This window comes from Anomaloglossus baeobatrachus, chromosome 1 (assembly GCF_048569485.1).
Source record: "Anomaloglossus baeobatrachus isolate aAnoBae1 chromosome 1, aAnoBae1.hap1, whole genome shotgun sequence".
In the NCBI taxonomy this organism is placed as follows: domain Eukaryota; kingdom Metazoa; phylum Chordata; class Amphibia; order Anura; family Aromobatidae; genus Anomaloglossus; species Anomaloglossus baeobatrachus.
In genome coordinates this window covers 35,656,199-35,678,392 of record NC_134353.1, presented here as the reverse complement: position 1 = coordinate 35,678,392, position 22,194 = coordinate 35,656,199, and the positions used below count along the sequence as shown (strand labels likewise).

General features: G+C 55.3%; 1 protein-coding gene across 1 annotated transcript in view; it reads left to right on the top strand.

Moving 5' to 3' along the window:
* DNAAF9 (dynein axonemal assembly factor 9) overlaps positions 1 to 22,194 on the top strand; it is a 104,600-nt gene that overhangs the window by 41,904 nt on the left and 40,502 nt on the right. The window contains exons 13-21 of the mRNA XM_075346384.1: positions 1,460 to 1,547; positions 3,094 to 3,170; positions 4,149 to 4,193; positions 4,543 to 4,588; positions 9,323 to 9,434; positions 10,055 to 10,125; positions 11,499 to 11,549; positions 13,096 to 13,183; positions 13,632 to 13,735. Of these exons, the coding sequence (XP_075202499.1) occupies positions 1,460 to 1,547; positions 3,094 to 3,170; positions 4,149 to 4,193; positions 4,543 to 4,588; positions 9,323 to 9,434; positions 10,055 to 10,125; positions 11,499 to 11,549; positions 13,096 to 13,183; positions 13,632 to 13,735 (682 nt within the window). The remainder of the gene's footprint in view (positions 1 to 1,459; positions 1,548 to 3,093; positions 3,171 to 4,148; positions 4,194 to 4,542; positions 4,589 to 9,322; positions 9,435 to 10,054; positions 10,126 to 11,498; positions 11,550 to 13,095; positions 13,184 to 13,631; positions 13,736 to 22,194) is intronic.

The following is a 22,194-nucleotide window of genomic DNA, read 5'->3' as shown; positions in this document are numbered from 1 at the left end:
TTTCTGGCTGCGGAAGGTCCTTTCTGTGGGGGTCGGCTACTGTGAAGGTCATCGGCACTGAGGCTCTGTTTTGCGGATGCTGTCGGCTGCTGGGATTGTCTGCTGCAGAGGTTGTTAAATATGAGGGTCCATTCTGTGGGGTCTTAGGCTCTGGGGGTCCGTTCTGCAGGATTCCTCGGCTGCTGCTTTGGATAACCCGAGTAGCAGAGATGTCACTGAACAGTATGCGATGTTGCTGCGTTAGAGACTTGCTACCCCTGAGAGGCGGCGCTGCTGACATTGCTACCCGTGAGACACCGCGCTGCTGACATTGCTACCCGTGAGACACCGCGCTGCTGACATTGCTACCTGTGAGACACCGCGCTGCTGACATTGCTACCCATGAGAGGCCGCGCTGCTGACATTGCTACCCCTGAGAGTCTGCACTGCTGACATTGCTACCCCTGAGAATCTGCGCTACTGATATTGCTACCCCTGAGAGTCCGCGCTGCTGACATTGCTACCCCTGAGAGTCCGCGCTGCTGACATTGCTACCCCTGAGAGGCGGCGCTGCTGACATTGCTACCCCTGAGAGTCCGCGCTGCTGACATTGCTACCCCTGAGAGGCGGCGCTGCTGACATTGCTACCCCTGAGAGTCCGCGCTGCTGACATTGCTACCCCTGAGAGGCGGCGCTGCTGACATTGCTACCCCTGAGAGGCGGCGCTGCTGACATTGCTACCCCTGAGAGGCGGTGCTGCTGACATTGCTACCCCTCAGAGGCGGCGCTGCTGACATTGCTACCCCTGAGAGGCGGCGCTGCTGACATTGCTACCCCTCAGAGGCGGCGCTGCTGACATTGCTACCCCTGAGAGGCGGCGCTGCTGACATTGCATGTGTCTGCTGTGCTGATAAGCCGTCATGCCTGGGCCTGTACTCTGCATCCTGCAGCGATGCTTGTCACCCTGCACAGTGATATACACAGCATCTGTCGCTCCTCTGTGGTTTCCATACGCTGCCCTCGAGGAGTCCGGATCCTGTTACATGACAAGCAGCCCTCACCTGCCTGGCTCACACTGCAGAGCGCCGCCCAGTGGTGATATGTAGTAGTGCAGCCGTCACACTCCCCCCCCCTCTGTAGCCATTATAGCCGCTCTCCCAGTCCCGGCCTCCTGGTTCTCCCATCTCATTGACTGCAGTGGTGGCCAGTCCCATTGTCAATGAGCCTGTAGGCAATACAGAGCCGGCAGGAGAACGGGCCAGGGCCATTAGTTGTAACAGGTGATGTGTAAAGTTACTTGTTTTTATACATGATATGCAAATATACACAGCGAGGAAGATGAGAAAAGCCCTTCAGAGGACAGTGCATTAATGTGAGCAGTACGCTGCCGGCGATCGCTTGTACGTAGCCGATAGTTTTGTGGCGGCAGACACTCAAGCACACGTATTGTAGCGTCTAACACTTGTCATCTCTCCTTTAGCACTTTGCTATCACAGATCTACGCCGCGGTGGTGGAAGCCGTTCTTGCAGGGATCGCAAGTTACGTCAAGCATTCCAGTTTCACCAAGGTAACGGCCATATTGGGTCAGCAATTACCACAAAGAACCACGGCCGCCAGCTGTCAGGCCATGCTGGGAGTTGTAGTTACACAACAGCTAATGATCATAGCTGTTATAGCTGAAGACCCAATCATAGAATCCAAGCGGGGGTTTTGGGAATTTGGAATTACAGACATCCCTCCAGTCACACAGCATTTCACGCCTTATCACATCATCCCCATACTTGTAAATCTGAGTGAGCAACAGCATTTCATGTTTTGTCATGTCCAGCCCCATACCTGTAAATCTGACTGAACAACAGCATTTCATGCCTCGTCAGGTCCAGCCCCATACCTGTAAATCTGAGCAAACTACAGCATTTTACGCCTCATCAGGTCCAGCCCCATACCTGTAAATCTGAGTGAGCCACAGCATTTCATGCCTCGTCAGGTCCAGCCCCATACCTGTACATCTGAGTGAGCCACAGCATTTCACGCCTCGTCACGTCCCACATCATACCTCAAAATCTGAGTGAGCGACAGCACTTCACACCTCAGTACGCCCAGTCCCATACCTGTAAATCTGAGTGAGCTGCAGCATTACATGCCTCGTCACATCCAGCCCCATGCCTGTAAATCTGAGTGAGCGATAGCATTTCACGCCTCGTCACGTCCAGCCCCTTAACTGTAAATCTGAGTGAACTACAGCATTTTACGCCTCGTCATGTTCAGCCCCATACCTGGGAATCTGAATGAGTGACAGCATTTCACAATTCATCACGTCCAGCCCCTTACCTGTAAATCTGAATGAGTGACAGTATTTCACACCTCGTCATTTCCAGCCCCATACCTGTGAATCTGAGTGAGTTAATGCATTTCACGCTTCGTTACGTCCAGCCCCATACCTGTAAATCTAAGTGAATGACAGCATTTCACGCCTCGTCATGTTCAGCCCCATACCTGTAAATCTGACTGAGCGACAGCATTTCACCCTTCGTCACGTCCAGCCCCATAGCTGTAAATCTGAGTAAACTACAGCATTTTACGCCTCGTCATGTTCAACCCCTTACCTGTAAATCTGAGTGAGTGACAGCATTTCACGTCTCCTTACGTCCAGGCCCTTACCTGTAAATCTGAGTGAGTGACAGCATTTCGCGTCTCCTTATGTCCAGGCCCATACCTGTACATCTGAGTGAGGATCTTTGCAGCCACCTGTACCTAAAACACATAATAAATGATTATCACCCTGTAAAATTACAGGAAAGCTCAGGCAATCTCCCGGAGGGTGCGGGGCTGTGAAATACTATCCAGTAACTAGGGATATAATCTGTCATTAGTATAATGGCAGAGAATATACTGGTGCCTCTCCTTAGCCTGAAGTGGCTGATAAAAGAGAGAAGCGGACTGCATTTAATTGCACACACAGACTTTTAGAATAAATTTCCCGTTAAGCATCTGAGCACTGCTGACGATGGCGGCCCCGGAGGGTGGAATATGTTAATTGGTAGTGTCCGTCCGTCCCCGCTCAGATCTGACGGCTCGGCCGACCCTGTGACCTCCGTCTCGTCTTTCCACAGGCGAAGGAAGTGGCGGAGCTGAGTCTGTGGATGCTGCTGGACTCCTTTAATCTCGCTCAGATGAAAGCCGCCCTGAGGTTCGTTTGATGTTTTTTCTCCCTTTTTTGCAGGTTCATTAATTGCTCTGTGTTTTCCTGTGATTAGCGTCACAGGCCGGGATCATCACCGGGTGTAGCTGCAGAACGGGTGTAACCAGGTCCTCTTGCCTCCCTTAGTGCATCTTATTGGGGTCCATATCCCCCCGTGTCATCTCCCTCTGTCATTGAGCTATGTATGGGCTGTATGCGGTGAGCGCCCTCTGCTGGTGGCTGCAGGCACACAGGGATTTCTCACATTTTTCAGTGATTGCAGCACCAGCTATCTGTGACACGATGACCATTGTACTGTGCTAGAATGTACCGCTCTCTGGGTCCCCCGCGCTCTCTGGGCCCCCCGCGCTCTCTGGGCCCCCCTCGCTCTCTGGGCCCCCCTCGCTCTCTGGGCCCCCCTCGCTCTCTGGGCCCCCCTCGCTCTCTGGGCCCCCCTCGCTCTCTGGGCCCCCCGCGCTCTCTGGGTCCCCCGCGCTCTCTGGGTCCCCCGCGCTCTCTGCGTCCCCCGCGCTCTCTGGGTCCCCCGCGCACTCTGGGCCCCCCGCGCTCTCTGGGCCCCCCTTGCTCTCTGGGCCCCCCTCGCTCTCTGGGCCCCCCTCGCTCTCTGGGCCCCCCTCGCTCTCTGGGCCCCCCTCGCTCTCTGGGCCCCCCTCGCTCTCTGGGCCCCCCCTCGCTCTCTGGGCCCCCCCTCGCTCTCTGGGCCCCCCCTCGCTCTCTGGGCCCCCCCTCGCTCTCTGGGCCCCCCCTCGCTCTCTGGGCCCCCCCTCGCTCTCTGGGCCCCCCCTCGCTCTCTGGGCCCCCCCTCGCTCTCTGGGCCCCCCCTCGCTCTCTGGGCCCCCCCTCGCTCTCTGGGCCCCCCCTCGCTCTCTGGGCCCCCCCTCGCTCTCTGGGCCCCCCCCCGCGCTCTCTGGGCCCCCCCGCGCTCTCTGGTCCCCCGCTCTGATTTCCGCTCTGTTTTTGTTTTAGGTCTAAAGTGTCTTTTCAGATGGAAGCTGTGAACAGTCTGGGCAGGTAATTATTCTGTGTAGCTGTGGGGTGGGGTTTTCTTCAGCTGTGGGTTTGTCACAGTGTATCGGTCTGTAAGCTGCATGCGTCCTCCTGTCAGACTGTGTCAGTCTATGGTTATAGCGTCCGCCTTGTGGCTCCTCAGCTGTGGTGGAACTACAACTACCAGCATGCACTTGTGGGATCCTCCATAGGCTGCAGCATGAATTCTCCGCCAGTGAGACACGTAGCCCCTACTGAATATAAAGGGAGTGTCCACATTCACTGACAAGAAGCGGAGGTCGTGAAGTATTTTAGAAAGTCATTTATGGTTCATGGTTACTGACATAAGACTGCACACATTTTTCTCCTTTAGGGTCGTCCCTTTGGACCATGAGGACAGCAAAGACCTAATTAAAACTGTAAGTGCAACTCAATATCCGTCTTCTCCGTGTCTGCCTCACCATGTGCCCCCCGGACCGCGGAGTTCTCCTAAAGGGGGTTTCAAGGCTTAAAATATCAGATAATTGCACCCCCATCGATCAGCTGATCAGTGACGGTGCTGGGTGTCCGACCCCCAATTATTGATGCCCTTTCCTGTGAATAGGTCATCAGTATAGTAAGCCTGGAAAGTCTCTTTGAAGGGATTCTCCCTGGATTGGGCTTCTTTCTTTTCAAACAGCGCCCCCCTGACCACAGGTTGTGTTTGGTATTACAGCTCGCCGCCATTAAGCAAAGCTGCTTTATCAGACACATTTAATGGACAGGGATGCCGCTGTTTCTTTATGCTTTTTTTTGCATGTAGATAACAGCCAGGTCTCTATCCTCTTTGTCCTGGGGTCACACCGTGTAACACTGGCATAATGGTGGCACATTCATGGGCAGAGGACACTACGAGACTGGACGTAGCCATGTCCGGTTCTGTGTATTCAGTCTGGTGTGCCCAGAGCTGGCCATGGATGTGATTCCGGTGTGCCCAGAGCTGGCCATGGATGTGATGCCGGTGTGCCCAGAGCTGGCCATGGATGTGATGCCGGTGTGCCCAGAGCTGGCCATGGATGTGATGCCGGTGTGCCCAGAGCTGGCCATGGATGTGATGCCGGTGTGCCCAGAGCTGGCCATGGATGTGATTCCGGTGTGCCCAGAGCTGGCCATGGATGTGATGCCGGTGTGCCCAGAGCTGGCCATGGATGTGATGCCGGTGTGCCCAGAGCTGGCCATGGATGTGATGCCGGTGTGCCCAGAGCTGGCCATGGATGTGATGCCGGTGTGCCCAGAGCCAGCCATGGATGTGATGCCGGTGTGTCCAGAGCTGGCCATGGATGTGATGCCGGTGTATGCAGAGCTGGCCATGGATGTGATGCTGGTGTGTTCAGAGCCAGCCATGGATGTGATGCCGGTGTGTCCAGAGCTGGCCATGGATGTGATGCCGGTGTACCCAGAGCTGGCCATGGATGTGATGCCGGTGTACCCAGAGCTGGCCATGGATGTGATGCCGGTGTATGCAGAGCTGGCCATGGATGTGATGCTGGTGTGTTCAGAGCCAGCCATGGATGTGATGCCGGTGTGTCCAGAGCTGGCCATGGATGTGATGCCGGTGTGTCCAGAGCTGGCCATGGATGTGATGCCGGTGTGTCCAGAGCTGGCCATGGATGTGATGCCGGTGTGCTCAGAGCTGGCCATGGATGTGATGCCGGTGTGCCCAGAGCTGGCCATGGATGTGATGCCGGTGTATGCAGAGCTGGCCATGGATGTGATGCCGGTGTATCCAGAGCTGGCCATGGATGTGATGCCGGTGTGTTCAGAGCTGGCCATGGATGTGATGCCGGTGTATGCAGAGCTGGCCATGGATGTGATGCCGGTGTGCCCAGAGCTGGCCATGGATGTGATGCCGGTGTATGCAGAGCTGGCCATGGATGTGATGCCGGTGTATCCAGAGCTGGCCATGGATGTGATGCCGGTGTGTTCAGAGCTGGCCATGGATGTGATGCCGGTGTATGCAGAGCTGGCCATGGATGTGATGCCGGTGTGTCCAGAGCTGGCCATGGATGTGATGCCGGTGTGTCCAGAGCTGGCCATGGATGTGATGCCGGTGTGTCCAGAGCTGGCCATGGATGTGATGCCGGTGTATCCAGAGCTGGCCATGGATGTGATGCCGGTGTATCCAGAGCTGGCCATGGATGTGATGCCGGTGTGCCCAGAGCTGGCCATGGATGTGATGCCGGTGTATCCAGAGCTGGCCATGGATGTGATGCCGGTGTATCCAGAGCTGGCCATGGATGTGATGCCGGTGTGTCCAGAGCTGGCCATGGATGTGATGCCGGTGTGTCCAGAGCTGGCCATGGATGTGATGCCGGTGTGTCCAGAGCTGGCCATGGATGTGATGCCGGTGTGCTCAGAGCTGGCCATGGATGTGATGCCGGTGTGCCCAGAGCTGGCCATGGATGTGATGCCGGTGTATGCAGAGCTGGCCATGGATGTGATGCCGGTGTATCCAGAGCTGGCCATGGATGTGATGCCGGTGTGTTCAGAGCTGGCCATGGATGTGATGCCGGTGTGTTCAGAGCTGGCCATGGATGTGATGCCGGTGTATGCAGAGCTGGCCATGGATGTGATGCCGGTGTGTCCAGAGCTGGCCATGGGTGTGATGCCGGTGTGTCCAGAGCTGGCCATGGATGTGATGCCGGTGTGTCCAGAGCTGGCCATGGATGTGATGCCGGTGTATCCAGAGCTGGCCATGGATGTGATGCCGGTGTATCCAGAGCTGGCCATGGATGTGATGCCGGTGTATCCAGAGCTGGCCATGGATGTGATGCTGGTGTGCCCAGAGCTAGCCATGGATGTGATGCCGGTGTGCCCAGAGCTGGCCATGAATGTGATGCTGGTGTGCCCATAGCTGGCCATGGATGTGATGCCGGTGTGTCCAGAGCTGGCCATGGATGTGATGCCGGTGTGTCCAGAGCTGGCCATGGATGTGATGCTGGTGTGCCCAGAGCTGGCCATGGATGTGATGCCGGTGTGCCCAGAGCTGGCCATGGATGTGATGCTGGTGTGTCCAGAGCTGGCCATGGATGTGATGCTGGTGTGCCCAGAGCTGGCCTTGGATGTGATGCTGGTGTGCCCAGAGCTGGCCATGGATGTGATGCCGGTGTGCCCAGAGCTGGCCATGGATGTGATGCTGGTGTGTCCAGAGCTGGCCATGGATGTGATGCCGGTGTGCCCAGAGCTGGCCTTGGATGTGATGCTGGTGTGCCCAGAGCTGGCCATGGATGTGATGCCGGTGTGCCCAGAGCTGGCCATGGATGTGATGCTGGTGTGCCCAGAGCTGGCCATGGATGTGATGCTGGTGTGCCCAGAGCTGGCCATGGATGTGATGCTGGTGTTCCCAGAGCTGGCCATGGATGTGATGCCGGTGTGCCCATAGCTGGCCATGGATGTGATGCCGGTGTGTCCAGAGCTGGCCATGGATGTGATGCCGGTGTGTCCAGAGCTGGCCATGGATGTGATGCTGGTGTGCCCAGAGCTGGCCATGGATGTGATGCCGGTGTGCCCAGAGCTGGCCATGGATGTGATGCTGGTGTGTCCAGAGCTGGCCATGGATGTGATGCTGGTGTGTCCAGAGCTGGCCATGGATGTGATGCCGGTGTGCCCAGAGCTGGCCATGGATGTGATGCTGGTGTGTCCAGAGCTGGCCTTGGATGTGATGCTGGTGTGCCCAGAGCTGGCCTTGGATGTGATCCCGGTGTGCCCAGAGCTGGCCATGGATGTGATGCCGGTGTGCCCAGAGCTGGCCTTGGATGTGATGCTGGTGTGCCCAGAGCTGGCCTTGGATGTGATCCCGGTGTGCCCAGAGCTGGCCATGGATGTGATGCTGGTGTGCCCAGAGCTGGCCATGGATGTGATGCTGGTGTGCCCAGAGCTGGCCATGGATGTGATGCTGGTGTTCCCAGAGCTGGCCATGGATGTGATGCCGGTGTGCCCAGAGCTGGCCATGGATGTGATGCTGGTGTGTCCAGAGCTGGCCATGGATGTGATGCCGGTGTGCCCAGAGCTGGCCATGGATGTGATGCTGGTGTGCCCAGAGCTAGCCATGGATGTGATGCTGGTGTTCCCAGAGCTGGCCATGGATGTGATGCCGGTGTGCCCAGAGCTGGCCATGGATGTGATGCCGGTGTGCCCAGAGCTGGCCATGGATGTGATGCCGGTGTGCCCAGAGCTGGCCATGGATGTGATGCCGGTGTGCCCAGAGCTGGCCATGGATGTGATGCCGGTGTGCCCAGAGCTGGCCATGGATGTGATGCCGGTGTGCCCAGAGCTGGCCATGGATGTGATGCCGGTGTGCCCAGAGCTGGCCATGGATGTGATGCCGGTGTGCCCAGAGCTGGCCATGGATGTGATGCCGGTGTGCCCAGAGCTGGCCATGGATGTGATGCCGGTGTGCCCAGAGCTGGCCATGGATGTGATGCCGGTGTGCCCAGAGCTGGCCATGGATGTGATGCCGGTGTGCCCAGAGCTGGCCATGGATGTGATGCCGGTGTGCCCAGAGCTGGCCATGGATGTGATGCCGGTGTGCCCAGAGCTGGCCATGGATGTGATGCCGGTGTGCCCAGAGCTGGCCATGGATGTGATGCCGGTGTGCCCAGAGCTGGCCATGGATGTGATGCCGGTGTGCCCAGAGCTGGCCATGGATGTGATGCCGGTGTGCCCAGAGCTGGCCATGGATGTGATGCCGGTGTGCCCAGAGCTGGCCATGGATGTGATGCCGGTGTGCCCAGAGCTGGCCATGGATGTGATGCCGGTGTGCCCAGAGCTTGCCATGGATGTGATGCCGGTGTGCCCAGAGCTGGCCATGGATGTGATGCCGGTGTGCCCAGAGCTGGCCATGGATGTGATGCCGGTGTGTCCAGAGCTGGCCATGGATGTGATGCCGGTGTGCCCAGAGCTGGCCATGGATGTGATGCCGGTGTGCCCAGAGCTGGCCATGGATGTGATGCCGGTGTGCCCAGAGCTGGCCATGGATGTGATGCCCGGCTGCCAGGGCTGGGTATAAACTTTCTGATGAGTGCATATGATATGAGTACAGATAACACCACCCCCCATTATTCTGCACTCTTCCCTGTCTGCTTTCTCACTCCTCTGCACTTGTTGTCTTCCAGGCGTCCATGACGGTGTACGACATTCCTGACCTGCCGGGCGGAAGAGGAAATCTGGGATCCGTGGTTTTCTCCGAGTCTTTTCTGAAGTCGGACATACTCGTCAGAGACAAAGGTTCCCTCACTCTCCTCTTAATTTACCATTCATCCTCGCTCTGTGTCGCGTGACACCAGCAGAAGTGTCACCTGTCAGGATAGGAGTCCGGGGCGGGGGGAGACTTGGGAGCGCGGCCCAGAAAAGTGTAAGATCAGGTCCTGGTTCCTGGTGAGTCCGGGCCGCTCCCGGTGCTCGGGGTGTTTACCGTCCTGGGCTGTGACTATTTATTTTGGGGCCGCCTCTCCCCGGGCGGGTGCTCGCCCCGATGATGTACAGGATGTGTGTTCTATCATGTAAACATGGCAGCGTGAGAGTGAGTCCCGGCAGCGTGAGAGTGAGTCCCGGCCCCGGGCGTGTGCAGACCTGAGCACACCGGAGCTCCTGTATCACAGCCGATGAGATAGATGATGATACAGTTCACAGCGGGGGAGGTGATACCAGGAGACGTGCAGGGTGTCAGGGCGGCGAGGTACCGGCGACGACACAGCCACCTCCAATCACCTCCTTCTGCTTGCTGTCAGTGAGTGTAAACAGGTAAGGTTCTGCGCGTGCACAGGATCACCCCCCGACTGATACATTATAGATGGCACGTTTCCATCTGCGCAGCGTATATGACTGACCGCCCTTCTCCTCCTCAGACGGAGCGCTCACATCGGACACCAAGTACATCATCCTGACGGCGGCCGTGCCTCGCTTTACGTCCTGGCTGGTGAGTGCCATGTTGTACCATTATACTAATTGTGGCGCCATCTGCTCCTCCCTCTGCTAGTTCCTCCTGTCACTGGTCTCATTCCTACTTTAAAAATTAATATATCATTAGTGGTGAGCGAGCACTACCATGCTCCGGTGCAGTGTACTCAAAATAAGCAGAAGGACCATCAGATGAAGATTTCCCAGGAAAATACTCGAGTTCCCCATTGACTTCCAGTGTAGTCGGGTGCTCAACTCGCTCCCATCCGAGCATCTGACTGCTCGTTACGAGTAGTGATGGGCGAAAATTCAGATAACCGGGACCGGATTTAAAAAAAAAAAAAAAAAAATTGTTTCCTGCCTGAAATTGATCCCAAATATCTGGCAAGACTCCGGTCCCCATATAAGTCTATGAGGACCAGAATCCGGCATTTAAAAATGGTTGTAAAAGGGATAGGAGCAAGTGTGCTGTACTTACTGAAGCTTCGGTGCGACTGTAAGTGCTCCTGTGGCCGCCCATTCACTTCCAGAGCTGCTCATTAGGCTCATGCATATGCCCTGCTTTTGCTGCCCATCGGTGTTTGTGATTGGTTGCATTCAGTCTCGCCCCCAGCCTGCGTGTCTGACTGCTTCAAATCACAGGCACTATGTGCGCGTCTATCGTACAGTAAAAATAAATAAATAAAACATTTGTCGTATGGTCCCCCCATATTGTGATACCCATCACATATAAAGCCCACGGCTACAGGCTGCAGCCCCCAGCTGTGCACTTATCTTGGCTGTGTATCAAAATAACAGGAATCACATGTGTTTGTTTTTTTTAATAAATAAATACAAAAACAAAAAAACACCTCTGGTCCGCCCAATTTTGATATCCAGCCATGATGAAGCCTGACAGCTGGAGGCTGGTATTCTCAGGCTGGGGAGTCCCATGGTTATTAGGCCCCTCCCCTGCCTTAAAATAGCAGCCTGCAGCCGCCCGGGATTTTTCGCAACCATTAGATGCGACAAGCCTGGCGTTTTACCCAGCTCTTCCTGATTGCCCTGGTGCCGTGGCAGTCAGGGTAATAAAGGGTTAATAACAGCCCACGGCTGCCACTGTGCTGTGCTTATCACCTGTCAGGTGGGAAATGGAGCCGCTGTCAGTCGTGTCATAAAGAGGAGAGGGGGCTTCACTGCTGCAAGCAGAGGACAACATGGCGGGAGAGGATTGCACACTGCATTCATTTTATGGGATAACGTGAGGGGATAAAGTCACTTCAGCACAGGGATTGCTCTGCAGTATTGGGGGTCCCGCTGCCTGCTCAAGGGAAAAAGTGGATGCCTCCTAAAACTTGTCAGGTGTATTTTTTGGAAGCCTTTTTTTTTCATACATTTTTCTTTCACCCCTAGGTGGACGAGACTGAAGTAAAACTCTCTGAGAAAGCTGTGAACACTGTGAAGGTGAGCGGTGACGTCCGATCCCTCGGGCCCGGGCTGCGCTGGATGTGTGATGGGTGGGAGCGACTCTTAGAGCGGCCTCTATATTGGGTTGTGTGAAAATTACTGTAACGTGTAACCAATGTGATCGTACACGGGTGCGGGGCTCTGTATGGTGTGATCGTACACGGGTGCGGGGCTCTGTGTGGTGTGATCGTACACGGGTGCGGGGCTCTGTGTGGTGTGATCGTACACGGGTGCGGGGCTCTGTATGGTGTGATCGTACACCGGTGCGGGGCTCTGTAGGGTGTGATCGTACACCGGTGCGGGGCTCTGTATGGTGTGATCGTACACGGGTGCGGGGCTCTGTATGGTGTGATCGTACACGGGTGCGGGGCTCTGTATGGTGTGATCGTACACGGGTGCGGGGCTCTGTATGGTGTGATCGTACATGGGTGCATGGCTCTGTATGGTGTGATCGTACACGGGTGCGGGGCTCTGTATGGTGTGATCGTACACGGGTGCGGGGCTCTGTATGGTGTGATCGTACACGGGTGCGGGGCTCTGTATGGTGTGATCGTACACGGGTGCGGGGCTCTGTACGGTGTGGTCATACACTGGTGCGGGGCTCTGTATGGTGTGGTCATACACGGGTGCGGGGCTCTGTACGGCGTGGTCATACACGGGTGCGGAGCGCTGTACGGCGTGGTCATACACGGGTGCGGAGCTCTGTACGATGTGGTCGTACACGGGTGCGGAGCTCTGTACGGTGCGGTCGTACACGGGTGCGGGGCTCTGTACGGTGCGGTCGTACACAAGTGCGGAGCTCGGTACGATGTGGTCGTACATGGGTGCGAGGTTCTGTACGGTGTGGTTGTACACCGGTGCGGAGCTCTGTATGGTGTGGTCATACACAGGTGCGGGGCTCTGTATGGTGTGGTCATACACGGGTGCAGGCTCTGTATGGTGTGATCGTACACGGGTGCGGGGCTCTGTATGGTGTGATCGTACACGGGTGCGGGGCTCTGTACGGTGTGGTCGTACACGGGTGCGGGGCTCTGTATGGTGTGGTCATACACAGGTGCAGGCTCTGTATGGTGTGATCGTACACGGGTGCGGGGCTCTGTATGGTGTGATCGTACACAGGTGCAGGCTCTGTATGGTGTGATCGTACACGGGTGCGGGGCTCTGTACGGTGTGGTCGTACACGGGTGCGGGGCTCTGTATGGTGTGGTCATACACAGGTGCAGGCTCTGTATGGTGTGATCGTACACGGGTGCGGGGCTCTGTATGGTGTGATCGTACATGGGTGCGGGGCTCTGTATAGTGTGGTCATACACTGGTGCGGGGCTCTGTATGGTGTGATCGTACATGGGTGCGGGGCTCTGTATAGTGTGGTCATACACTGGTGCGGGGCTCTGTAGGGTGTGATCGTACATGGGTGCGGGGCTCTGTATTGTGTGATCGTACACTGGTTCGGGGCTCTGTATGGTGCGGTCGTACACGGGTGCATCGCTCATTACAGACTGGTCGGGACATTTGTGTAACCGGTGCCTGTTTTATGTTGCAGGAACAAGACTCGTTCCTCGGCGGCTTCCTCGGAGGTGGTGACGGGGCGTACATGTGCTCCAGCAGCCAGCACCTCTCTCCTGAGGAAGGTAAGACCTGACCTTGCAACTCACTGATGGCTGCCACCAATGTGGACGGCGCTGCTGAACCCTCCATCTCCGGCATCGCCATCAGTATGAGATGTCAGATCTCAGTACATTGTTTTTATGCTGTTTTTGCCAGATCACAGGGGGACAAAGAAAAGTAACGGCCATCCACTTCATTCAGTTTTTTTTCTCGTACTTTTCTTTACTCTATAATTTCAGCAGATATATATCTAGGAAGCAATAAAGATGATTTTTCAACGGAGCACATACAGATCCAACTATAGATGTTAAAAAGTTGATAAAAGTTCTTTCCAGTTTACACAATTCCATGCGGATTGTCCCGTGTCTTATAAACATCAATGTCACGGGGTCAGCGTCACGGGGTCAGCGTCACGGGGTGACCACGGTCGTCATGCCCTTACACATACGTCAGACATTTCTCTCTCCGCAGGTAAATTGCATTTCTTCTCTGACGGCGTCCTCTTCATCCATCCTAATTACGGGAGCGTGACCATCTCCAGACGTCACATGAGCTCTGTGAAGTTTTATGATGGGGTAAGTGCTGTGCAGCGACCACGAGCAAATAGTCTCACCAGTTTCAGACCGGCGTACAATATGTACCACTGTATCACGGACGCAAGTAGCAGCCCAGCAAGTGATGAGGGTCTTTTGTGTTTTGCTCCCTGACAATAGTCTCAATAATAGGAAATGAATATTCTCTGCAGACAATTGCGCCCATTGTGCGTTATCCCGACTCCACCGTTCTCCAGATTATATTATCTCCCCGTGTCCGTCCACGGCAGGCGCTGACCTTCCTGCCATTGTGGTTGGCAGCCCGGGAGGTGGTATTTATAGTCAGGCACAACGCCAGCTCCTAGAAGATAAAGAATGTATCTTTGTGCGATAAGAAAGCGAGGCGAGAAGTGGTCACAGGGCACGGAGGGGACAGCTATTACAACATGTTCTGCTGGACCCCTCATATTATTCCTAACATAATCCCCAGCACTGTACAGAGATGGCGGCAACTCGTTCTCAGAGCTTACAATCTACAATTACAAAGCAGTCAGAATGGGCAAAACCCTGAGGAAACTGGTTTCTGTACTAAATATGTCTATCACTTAGGCTCTGTGGCCACGTGTGCGTTCTGCACCGCAGCGTAACTGCATGCGTCCTGCGTCCCCAGCACAATCTATGAAGATTGTGCATAATCCATGCGCACGTTGCGTTTTAGAACGCAGCGATTTGCATGCTGCTAAATCGCTGCGTTCTAAAAAGCAACATGGCAATTATTCCGTGCGCTTTGGATGTAGGTCCCGCTCTGTCTATGGTGGGGGCTGCATCCAGAGCGCATGAAATCGGCTTTTCACTGCATTCATTACGCAGTGTTTCTGCAGCGATTTGAAGCGCATGTGTGCTGTTCAAATCGCTGCAGAAATTTCTGCAGGGACACAACGCAACGTGGGCACATAGCTATCCACATTGGAAGTGATGAATGCTGTATGGGCAGGGGGTCTTACTGCTGGGCTTACTCCAGCCGACTCCTCCTTCTTTTCCTCTGGCCGACAACGACTTGTTCTTTTCCTCTGGCCAATGACTTCTTCTTTTCCTCTGGCCAATGACTTCTTCTTTTCCTCTGGCCAATGACGACTTGTTTTTCTCTGGCCGACAACGCAGCTCCTTCTTTTCTTCTGGCCGACGACGACTCCTTCTTTTCCTCTGGCCGATAACGACTTCTTCTTTTCCTCTGGCCGACAACGACTACTTCTTTTCCTCTGGCCAATGACGACTTCTTTTCCTCTGGCCAATGACGACAACTTCTTCTTTTCCTCTGGCCGACAACAACTTCTTCTTTCTTTGTCGCTCCTAATTGGGAGACCCAGACAATTGGGTGTATAGCTACTGCCTCCGGAGACCACACAAAGTATTACACTTAAAAGTGTAAGGCCCCTCCCCTTCTGGCTATACACCCCCCCGTGGGATCACGGGCTCCTCAGTTTTATGCTTTGTGCGAAGGAGGTCAGACATCCACGCATAGCTCCACTGTTTAGTCAGCAGCAGCTGCTGACTATGTCGGATGGAAGAAAAGAGGGCCCATACGGGGGCCCCCAGCATGCTCCCTTCTCACCCCACTTGCGGTCGGCGGTGTTTGTTAAGGTTGAGGTACCCATTGCGGTTATGGAGGCTGGAGCCCACATGCTGATTCCTTCCCCATCCCCATTAGGGCTCTGGGTGAAGTGGGACTTTACCGGTCTCCGGGCACTGAGACCGGGCTCCATCCACAGCCCCTGGAGGACCTGCTGGATACGGAGCGGAGTTTCCTCAGGGACAGGACCCTGCTTCATTAAGGTACTCCGTGTCCCCGTGCTTACCGCACGCACACTGCAGCATTGCTGGGTGTGTTAGTGCGCCGGGGTAAACAGCGCTGCTGCGCTTGTGCCGTTACTCACTACAGCTCTGCTGAGTGAGGAGACTTAGTACGATCGGCCGATCCGGCCGCTGGGGTCAGTGTTTACTGCGTCGCGGCTGGGATTTGTGGTGCGCCGGGGACTTCCGCGCTGGCCGTGCATATATGACGGCCGCGCTAGATTACTACAGTCCCCGGCTTTTGCGGCCTAGTTCGTATCGTTCCCGCCCCCAGACCTGCCAGTCAGGAGGAGGGCGGGACGCTGTACAGACCAGCAGCGCTAAGAGCTGGAGTCTGTTTTACATACTCCAGCCCTTACACTAGGCACAGTGGGACGCAGTTTCCCGCACTTTTGTTTGGGACGCCCACGGTCCGCCCCTCTTCACAGGACGCCGGCAGCCATTCCTGCCTGCACGCTGAACTGCGGAGGGGAGGCTGGGAGACCCAGACAAGGGATTCTACGACCTCACACCCGCTTTTCAGCGGGCGGTAAGCAGCCCTCAAGGGCTCTCCCCCACTTGTGCCATAGTGTACTTTGTATTTTGTGCTGGCAATACTTTGCACTGTACAGTCGCTGGTGGTTTTCTGCTATATACCCTCCTTAGATTTCTCAAGGAGACAACAGCATGTCGTCCGCAAAAAGCAAAAGTGCCAAGGCACGGACTTTATGTGCTGCCTGTACCGCATGTGGGGCTAATCTACCGGCAGGTTCCACTGACCCCCATTGTGTGCAGTGCTCGGCCCCTGTGGCAATTGCTCAGCCGGGGCCTCTGCTAGAGGTGACCCAGGGAGAACCACCTGTGAATGCTGTCCAGGTGACAGGGACGGAGTTTGCAGCTTTTGCTGACAGATTGTCTATGACTATGTCTAAAATTCTTGAAACATTGCAGTCTAGACCAGTAACTCAGACCATGGGCACTGTTGGTACATTGCCCCCTGGTCCCCCTCAGCTGGAACACTTCCTAGCTCCGGGGGTGTCACATGCACCCCAGGGTGACGGCTCTGACTCGGACGACAGTCCCAGACAACCTAAGCGGGCTCGCTATGAGCGACCCTCAACTTCATCACACTGGTCAGGGTCCCAGCGGGACGACTCTCTGTGTGATGAGGCGGATGTAACTGATCAGGAGTCTGATGCTGGGGCCGCTCTCAATCTAGATACCCCGGATGGTGACGCCATAGTGAATGATCTTATAGCGTCCATCAATAAGATGTTAGATATTTCTCCACCAGCTCCTCTTGCGGAGGAGGCAGCTTCACAGCAGGAGAAATTCCATTTCAGGTATCCCAAGCGTAAATTAAGCACTTTTCTGGACCACTCTGACTTTAGAGACGCAATCCAGAAACACCACGCTTATCCAGATAAGCGTTTCTCCAAACGGCTTAAAGATACGCGCTATCCTTTTCCCCCTGACGTGGTCAAGGGCTGGACACAGTGTCCCAAGGTGGACCCTCCAATCTCCAGGCTTGCAGCCAGATCTCTAGTTGCAGTGGAGGATGGGGCTGCACTTAAAGATGCCACTGACAGGCAGATGGAGCTCTGGTTAAAATCCATCTATGAAGCTATTGGAGCGTCGTTGGCGCCAGCATTCGCAGCCGTATGGGCACTCCAAGCTATTTCAGCTGGCCTTACACAGGTCGACACGGTCACACGTACATCTGCTCCGCAGGTGGCACCATTGACCTCTCAAATGTCTGCATTCGCGTCTTACGCGATTAATGCTGTCCTGGACTCTACGAGCCGTACGGCGGTGGCGTCAGCCAACTCCGTGGTTTTACGCAGAGCCCTGTGGTTGAGAGAATGGAAGGCAGATTCTTCTTCCAAGAAGTGCTTAACCAGTTTGCCTTTTTCTCGTGACCGATTGTTTGGTGAGCGTTTGGATGAAATCATTAAACACTCCAAGGGTAAGGATTCATCCTTACCGCAACCCAGACAAAACAAACCCCAACAGAGTAGGGGACAGTCTGGTTTTCGGTCCTTTCGAGGCTCAGGCAGGTCCCAATTCTACACGTCCAAAAGGACTCAAAAGGATCAGAGGAGCTCAGATTCTTGGCGGACTCAATCACGCCCAAAAAAGCCAGCCGGAAGAACCGTTACCAAGACGGCTTCCTCATGACTTTCAGTCTCCTCTCTCCGCATCCTCGGTCGGTGGCAGGCTCTCCCGCTTTGGCGACATTTGGCTGTCACAGGTCAAAGACCGTTGGGTGAGAGACATTCTGTCTCACGGGTACAGGATAGAGTTCAGCTCTCGTCCTCCAACTCGTTTCTTCAGAATTTCTCCACCGCCCGACCGAGCCGATGCTCTGCTGCAAGCGGTGTCCGCTCTAAAGGCGGAAGGAGTGGTGACTTCCGTTCCTCTTCAGGAACAAGGCCACGGTTTTTACTCCAATTTGTTTGTGGTGCCAAAGAAAGACGGGTCGTTCCGTCCCGTCCTGGATCTAAAGCTGCTCAACAAACACGTAAAAACCAGGAGGTTCCGGATGGAATCTCTCCGCTCCGTTATCGCCTCAATGTCGCAAGGAGATTTCCTAGCATCAATAGACATCAAGGATGCTTATCTCCACGTGCCGATTGCGCCAGAGCATCAGCGTTTTCTACGCTTCGTTATAGGAAGCGAACACCTTCAGTTCGTAGCTCTACCTTTCGGGCTGGCGACAGCCCCTCGGGTCTTCACCAAGGTCATGGCAGCAGTAGTAGCAGTCCTGCACTCGCAAGGTCACTCTGTGATCCCGTATTTAGACGATCTACTTATCAAGGCACCCTCTCAAGAGGCATGCCAACACAGCCTGAACGTGGCACTGAAGACTCTCCAGAGTTTCGGGTGGATCATCAACTTTTCAAAGTCAAATCTAACCCCGACCCAATCACTAATATATCTTGGCATGGAGTTTCATACTCTCTCAGCGATAGTGAAGCTTCCACTGGACAAACAGTGCTCGCTACAGACAGGGGTGCAATCTCTCCTGCAGGGCCAGTCGCACCCCTTGAGGCGCCTCATGCACTTCCTAGGGAAGATGGTAGCAGCAATGGAAGCAGTTCCTTTTGCGCAGTTTCATCTGCGTCCATTACAATGGGACATTCTCCGCCAATGGGACGGGAAGTCGACGTCCCTCGACAGGGAGGTCTCCCTCTCTCAGGCAGCCAAGGAATCTCTCCGGTGGTGGCTTCTTCCCACCTCATTGTCAAAAGGAAAGTCGTTCCTACCCCCATCCTGGGCGGTGGTCACGACAGATGCGAGTCTATCAGGGTGGGGAGCAGTGTTTCTCCACCACAGGGCTCAAGGTACGTGGACTCGGAAAGAGTCCACCCTTCAGATCAATGTTCTGGAAATCAGAGCAGTCTATCTTGCCCTACAAGCCTTCCAACAGTGGCTGGAAGGCAAGCAGATCCGAATTCAGTCGGACAACTCCACAGCGGTGGCATACATCAACCACCAAGGGGGAACACGCAGTCGGCAAGCCTTCCAGGAAGTCCGGCGGATTCTGACGTGGGTGGAAGACACGGCATCCACCATATCCTCAGTTCACATCCCAGGCGTAGAAAACTGGGAAGCAGACTTTCTCAGTCGCCAGGGCATGGACGCAGGGGAATGGTCCCTTCACCCGGACGTGTTTCAGGAGATCTGTCGCCGCTGGGGGATGCCGGACGTCGACCTGATGGCGTCACGGCACAACAACAAAGTCCCGGTTTTCATGGCACGGTCTCACGATCACCGAGCTCTGGCGGCAGACGCCTTAGTTCAAGATTGGTCGCAGTTCCGGCTACCGTATGTGTTCCCACCTCTGGCATTGTTGCCCAGAGTGCTCCGCAAAATCAGGTCCGACTGCCGCCGCGCCATTCTCGTCGCTCCAGACTGGCCAAGGAGGTCGTGGTACCCGGATCTGTGGCACCTCACGGTAGGCCATCCGTGGGCACTACCAGACCGTCCAGACTTGCTGTCTCAAGGGCCATTTTTCCATCTGAATTCTGCGGCCCTGAACCTGACTGTGTGGCCATTGAGTCCTGGATCCTAGCGGCCTCAGGTTTATCTCATGAAGTGGTTGCCACCATGAGACAGGCTAGGAAGCCATCCTCCGCCAAGATCTACCACAGGACGTGGAGGATATTCCTATCTTGGTGCTCTGCTCAGGGAGTTTCTCCCTGGCCCTTTGCATTGCCTACTTTTCTTTCCTTCCTGCAGTCTGGGTTGGAAAAAGGTTTGTCGCTTGGCTCCCTTAAAAGTCAAGTCTCCGCGCTATCCGTATTTTTTCAGAAACGCCTGGCGCGACTTCCTCAGGTACGCACGTTCCTGCAAGGGGTTTGTCATATCGTCCCCCCTTACAAGCGGCCGTTGGAGTCCTGGGACCTGAACAAGGTTCTAATTGCTCTCCAGAAGCCGCCTTTCGAGCCTATGAAGGAGGTTTCCCTTTCTCGTCTTTCACAGAAAGTGGCCTTTCTAGTGGCGGTCACGTCTCTTCGGAGAGTGTCCGAGCTGGCGGCGTTATCATGCAGATCTCCATTCCTGGTGTTTCACCAGGACAAGGTAGTTCTGCGTCCAATTCCAGAATTTCTTCCCAAGGTGGTATCTTCCTTTCATCTCAATCAAGATATCACTTTACCGTCTTTGTGTCCGCATCCAGTTCACCAATTTGAAAAGGGTTTGCATTTATTGGATCTGGTGAGAGCACTCAGGATCTACATTTCCCGCACGGCGTCTCTGCGCCGCTCGGATGCACTCTTTGTCCTTGTCGCTGGTCAGCGTAAAGGGTCGCAAGCTTCCAAATCCACCCTTGCGCGGTGGATCAAGGAACCAATTCTTCACACCTACCGTTCGGCTGGGCTTCCGATTCCATCAGGACTGAAGGCCCATTCTACCAGAGCCGTGGGTGCGTCCTGGGCATTACGGCACCAGGCTACGGCTCAGCAGGTGTGCCAGGCGGCTACCTGGTCGAGTCTGCACACTTTTACCAAGCATTATCAGGTGCATACCTACGCTTCGGCGGATGCCGGCCTAGGTAGACAAGTCCTTCAGGCGGCGGTGGCTCACCTGTAGGAAAGGGCTGTTTGACGGCCCTATCACGAGGTATTGTTTTACCCACCCAGGGACTGCTTTTGGACGTCCCAATTGTCTGGGTCTCCCAATTAGGAGCGACAAAGAAGAAGGGAATTTCTTCAGCGCTCTATTGGGAGACCCAGACGATTGGGGTATAGCTACTGCCCTCTGGAGGCCACACAAAGCACTACATCAAAAGTGCAAGGCCCCTCCTCCTCTGGCTATACCCCCCCCGTGGTATCACGGGTTCTCCAGTTTTAGCTTTGTGTGCGAAGGAGGTCAGACATCCACGCATAGCTCCACAGATTTTAGTCAGCAGTAGCTGCTGACTATGTCGGATGGAAGAAAAGAGGACACATATAGTGTCCCCAGCATGCTCCCTTCTCACCCCTGGATGGTGTTGTAAGGTTGAGGTACCTATTGCTGGTACAGGGCTGGAGCCTGACATGCTGCTTTCCTTCCACATCCCCCTGAGAGGCTCTGTGGAAGTGGGATCCTGCCGGCCTCAAAGCTCTGACGCCGGGCTCCATCCACAGACCCATTTGAACCTGTTGGATACGGAGCTGGAGTACCGTTCAGGGACATGGCCCTGCACCATTACAGGTACTCTGTGTCCCCGTACACACAGGCACAGCACACTCCAGGCTTGCTGGGTGTGCTAGTGCGCCGGGGACAGTAATGGGTTACAGTCACTGCAGCTTTGCTGAGTGACTTTGTGTTTTGGGAACTACCGCGCCGGACGCTCCGGGAGCGGCGGCGCGGCTGGGACTTGTAGTTCGCCGGGGACTGGGCGCCGACCGCGCTTTTACGGCGGCGGCGCTTATAAATACAGTCCCCGGCTTCTGCGGCCTAGGGCCGCTTCGTTCCCGCCCCCTCCCTGTCACACAGGGAAGGGGACAGGCGCTGAGCAATCAGCAGCGCCGAGGGCTGGAGCCTTTTTACATGCTCCAGCCCTCTCACTGCACACTGTCGGGCGCCGGATTCCCGCTCTGCCTTGGGGGCACGCCCACGGCCCGCCCCTCCTCACATGAGCTGGGGAAGAAGCCGGCAGCCATTACTGAAGTCCGAGCTCGGATTTTCAGCAACCAGGCAGGACGGTGGCGATCATACACCCGCTGATAGGCGGGCGGTAAGCGGCACACATAGTGCTGAACACAGATAAATGCAGTGTGTACATGTGTTGTTTTTAACTGCACAGGTCGCTATATGCCCGCTTGGGGAGCGACACATTAGCAGCAGGAAAGCAGGTGTGCTAAGGCACAGGCTTTCTAGGCTACTTGTATCGCAGACTGAGATGCTCATTTGTGTTTTTGTGTTGTACATTCCACTGTACAGTCGCTAGTCTTAGCTATTTTCTCCTGGAAGGGCTAGACTACAGCAGCAGAAAACCAAGGGTGCTGGGGCACAGGTTTTTTTCTATGCTGCTTGTATTGCATGGGCTGCAGTGTGCATTTGTACTGGTGCTTGTATGCTATACATTGCACTGTATGGTCACTCTTCTGGGCCATATTCCCCGAGATGACTAGTCTACAGCAGCAGTAGAGCTGGGGTGCCACGGCACAGGCTTCTACGCTGCT